The 4,126-nt window shown below is 46.6% G+C and overlaps 1 protein-coding gene across 1 annotated transcript in view; it reads left to right on the top strand.

Annotated features, from left to right (window-relative positions):
- The first annotated feature begins 1,291 nt into the window (after positions 1 to 1,291).
- csmd2 (CUB and Sushi multiple domains 2) overlaps positions 1,292 to 4,126 on the top strand; it is a 251,575-nt gene continuing 248,740 nt past the window's right edge. Inside the window, exon 1 of the mRNA XM_053333740.1 lies at positions 1,292 to 1,397. Within this exon, the coding sequence (XP_053189715.1) occupies positions 1,319 to 1,397 (79 nt within the window). The 5' untranslated portion in view covers positions 1,292 to 1,318. The remainder of the gene's footprint in view (positions 1,398 to 4,126) is intronic.

Raw genomic sequence — 4,126 nt, 5'->3', positions numbered from 1 at the left:
TGCAAAAGTGGAAATGACATTCACATTTACTGGCGAGGGTTCCAGCCTGTTAAGCATCAATTTCACGTTTAGTGAGCAGGAAGTGGACATCTATGTTAAACTGCCGGGCAATCCGATGATTGGCCTTAATGGATGGAGAAAATGGCCTAGATGTGGAACCCTAAATCTTACCATAACAAATTGGAACACTGCAAATTTAACGCTTTATATATTATTATTATCATCATTATTATTATCATTATTATTATTATTGTTTTATTATTATTATTACTATCGAACTGGTTTGACGGGAACTAATCAGATAGCTCAGATCGTTTGTTACTGGCATTAGAACTCACACAAGCACTTAATGAGTTCTTTTGTAATAACTTGCAAATGCAGTAAATTGGACATTTCTCAAAACGCTCTTGAAAACGTGGGCATGTGATATGACTAGAGAGGCTACCGAGTGGGATGAGGAAGAGAGTGGGAGAGAGAGAGAGAGAGAGAGAGAGAGGAGGAGGAGAGCGAGAGACGCGCAGAGAAGGAGCAGGTCTGCAGTCTGAATCTTGGCGTCGCACAGACCCGAGACGACGCTGTAGCCACGCGCTGCGATACTGGGAATACCTAGGCTTACATACTGAAACATTTTCTCTCCATACAATACGATCCCTGACTACACACGGACGTTGGTCGAGAACTTCTAAAACGAGGCGATTCTCCTTGGATCCGGATAACCTCTGTGGCTCTCCATTCGTCGTTCGTTCATTTCAATCGTCTAATGACGACTTTAGACGTGGATTATCGGCTCCTCTAACGCTGTTGATAACTGGAGATAAAGAGAAGGACTAATAAGTACCGCGGGACAAACTGAAGGAGGGATCTCCTGCTTTTTTGACGTGTGTCTGGTAATATCAATTACATATGTGGAGCGGACCAGGGATTTTCATGGTTTTTTACGCGTGCGGGGTATATCAGTGACCACTTGAATCACATCTCTCGCCCCCTCTTCGTTTCTTGCCTTCCCTCCTTTTTTGCCCCCCTTTTAAGGTGTGAAATATATCTTCTCAGACAGAGACTCTGAACCCCTCGGTCCCCGCATGACATGGTTCAGTCCAGCTGCGAGATCCGAGCCTTCTCCATGCATTGGGATTTTTCTCAGCGCCGACACCGAGTGAATCTCCCTATTCTGACCATCTGAGAACTATCGTGCCTGTCAGACCAGAGAAAAAAAAGCCCTGCCATGACCACCGCTTCAAACCGGGACGGAGCAACGGGACTTGCCAGGAGACCGGAATGCGCATGCAGGAAAGGGGACGGAATACGGATTTTTGCTCTAATGAAGGCGGGAGTGCAGGCGCATCGTTGGAGCCGGGTGCTGTTCTTATATATGGGGCTACTGGCCGCCTCAGTAAAGGGTAAGTCCCCATCTGCACAGCTGAAGACATGTAAAATGCAGCAGGCTTACCCCACTCCACCGCCCACCCTCCCCGATCCCAGACTGAATGCAAAGCAGCATCAGCAACACACGCACTCACACACACACACACACACACACACACACACACACACACACACACACTCACACGCACGCACTCATCCTAAAGGCGCATTTAGGATCATCCTTGCTGTGATGTCGCTGTTCTAGCACCTAAAGTTATAAATAGAGAAGAGGTGGCTGGGTTGGTGGCTATTTTGGTAACAGCGGTTCCTCAGGAATGGCACAAGAGCTTCTGTCTTTCCTTGACGCTGTTTTAATGCGTTTCATTAAAAGACTACGTGGAAGGGTTTTTGTGTGTGTGTGTGAAGAGGATGGGTGGGTGAAACGAGCTGTAGGCATGTTTGAATATATATATACAATGTGAATCTCGCTTTATACAAAAAGGAGGTTTCTCAGGTAAAGGAGACGATATGTGCTGCTGGCATGAAGAATTCAGTTGAGGTGGTCAAGCAGGCGACTGATTATTATGCCGTGCAGAGTCCAAAAGGGTGTGTGTGTGTGTGTGTGTGTGTGTGTGTGTGTGTGTGTGTCCCTCTGACTCTTCTGCCTGTGAGTGTGTGTGTGTGTGTGGGTGGGTGGGTTTGGGAGAGGGGGGCTGGGGGGGGTGTAGGCCTAATTAACCAACTCTGGGTCTTCTGTCCTTGATTAATTGCTAATGAAAATCTTGCAACCGAAGCCGGGCATTCAACAGATTATCATTACTATTCATTTACTTTCACGTCCTCGCAACTTAATGTGTTTCTCAAAAAAGGAGAGACTCAGTTACTGATCCATGATTTTTTTTTCTTCCCTCCCTATAACAGTGGACATTCATTACGAAAAGCTGGTGGCGTTATGTAGATTTCAGGCTTTTCGGAGAAGAGCCACAGGGATTTTTTTTTTCTACCATCCTGAGCAGGTCCTTTGGCAAAGAAAGCCCAACCGTTTAATCACTGTCTTGGCACCACACAACAGAATTGGCACTATATTTAGCAAAAGCCAAAAAAAAATACTGCCACGGCCACAATATGAATATGACAGTGTGTGTCATATCTCTGTGCTCGCCCATTCATACCTTTTGGCTGAACAGCACATGATCCATGAGTGAATGAGGGGAAAAACGAGCACTTTTTCAGCACCACCATGACACAGTATGCCGTATCGTGCTGTATAAACCGTGAGTCTTTGCATTACTCTTTTACAGAAACGTCACCTCTCATGCCTCCCACCTTATAACTCCTACATGTCACCCACTTTTTGACCAAACTTGTGTCATCAACCACCCAGATGGGTTCTTCTACTTGTGAGATGTAGGTTTATCACACAGTCAGCCCCAGTGCCAATAATACTGACAAATCTCTCTTGACTTTCCTGTGAAGTAAATCTCATTGGGGCTATATTCGTAGGAGGCTGCCTGTTTTATTTGCGTCCAGGGAGCCTTTTATTGCTCACTCTCTTACCGTTTGAGTCTACTTTTGGAGCCAGTAAAGCGACTCTAACTTATTGCACATATTTACGAAGAGCGGGGAAGCCTAGACTATCCATCTACCTCCTTTTAACAACGTTTACCTTAAACGGTGTCAATAAATATAATGTGAATATCACACGCCGGCGTTGAGGTGGTCTGGTGCGTCCCCGGGTGTTGCAGCCACCAGCAGTTGCCCCATCCTCCCATTGAGCGGCACCAGAGCCTCACACTATGCTGAAAGACTGAGCGGAGTAGAAAGAGGAGACCTGGGGTTCGTGGCATGTCTCCCAACTCTCATACTTTATTAAACCAACGCAAGACTTAACCCGGTAATGATCACGAATGGCTGGTATACGCGTGCCGTCGCATGTTGGCCTCAAAACGCTGTTCCTTAACAGGCTGTGTGTGATAAGCATCATTAGTGTCGCGGATGTATGATGAGTCCTTTTTTATACTGTGTTCATTTGTCAACCATGTCTTACTTTAAAGAATTTCCAGCCTCACGTGTAACCCTATTATCGTTCCCAAGAGGCACGCGGGAGAAGATAAAGATGTGTGAAAGGTTTTTCTGACAAAAGAGATATTGAAGAGAGAAGCGCGCTGTCTCCATGGGATCAAAACCAGCTGTCCCAGTGGACTCGTTGCTCAATAAGCGGTAATCAACCTCTATTCATTTAAAGGTAGAGAGGAGAGGCGCAAAGGCCGGCGAGGGAAAGAAGGGAGGGAGGGAAGGGTAGCGTTGGCAGATTGAAGATGACGTGTCTTGCCTATCTGGTGCGTGTTTTCGGCTCTCCACTCTCGAGCTCGACCAGTATTAGATCATTCGTCAGCGGCGCATGAGACAGTCGCTCAGCATGTCCATTTACACGCAAGATCACGCTTCGTCCTCCTCTCTTCTGAGCAACCGCTCTCCTTTATATAAAGGCACTGCGCCGTGCTCATGATGCAACCTGCGGTAATGTTATGAGGACTGGAGGGCTTGATGCCCCTTTCCCTTTTATCTTTTTTACTACTGCTTGTATTCGCACAATCAAGAGGCTTTCAAAAAAAGTGTACTTTCTAAAAAATCGTCCCAAAAAAGAGGATGGGTGGGTGGGGTGGTGTGTGTGTGTGTGTGTGTGTGTGTGCGTGCGCGCGTTTCCAGGTAATAATGCGGCAAGCAGGGGCCGTGGTAGGAAGTTGTTTTCGAAGTTTCATAA

This window comes from Scomber japonicus, chromosome 15 (assembly GCF_027409825.1).
Source record: "Scomber japonicus isolate fScoJap1 chromosome 15, fScoJap1.pri, whole genome shotgun sequence".
Lineage (NCBI taxonomy): Eukaryota > Metazoa > Chordata > Actinopteri > Scombriformes > Scombridae > Scomber > Scomber japonicus.
This window is presented reverse-complemented; position numbering and strand designations above follow the sequence as displayed.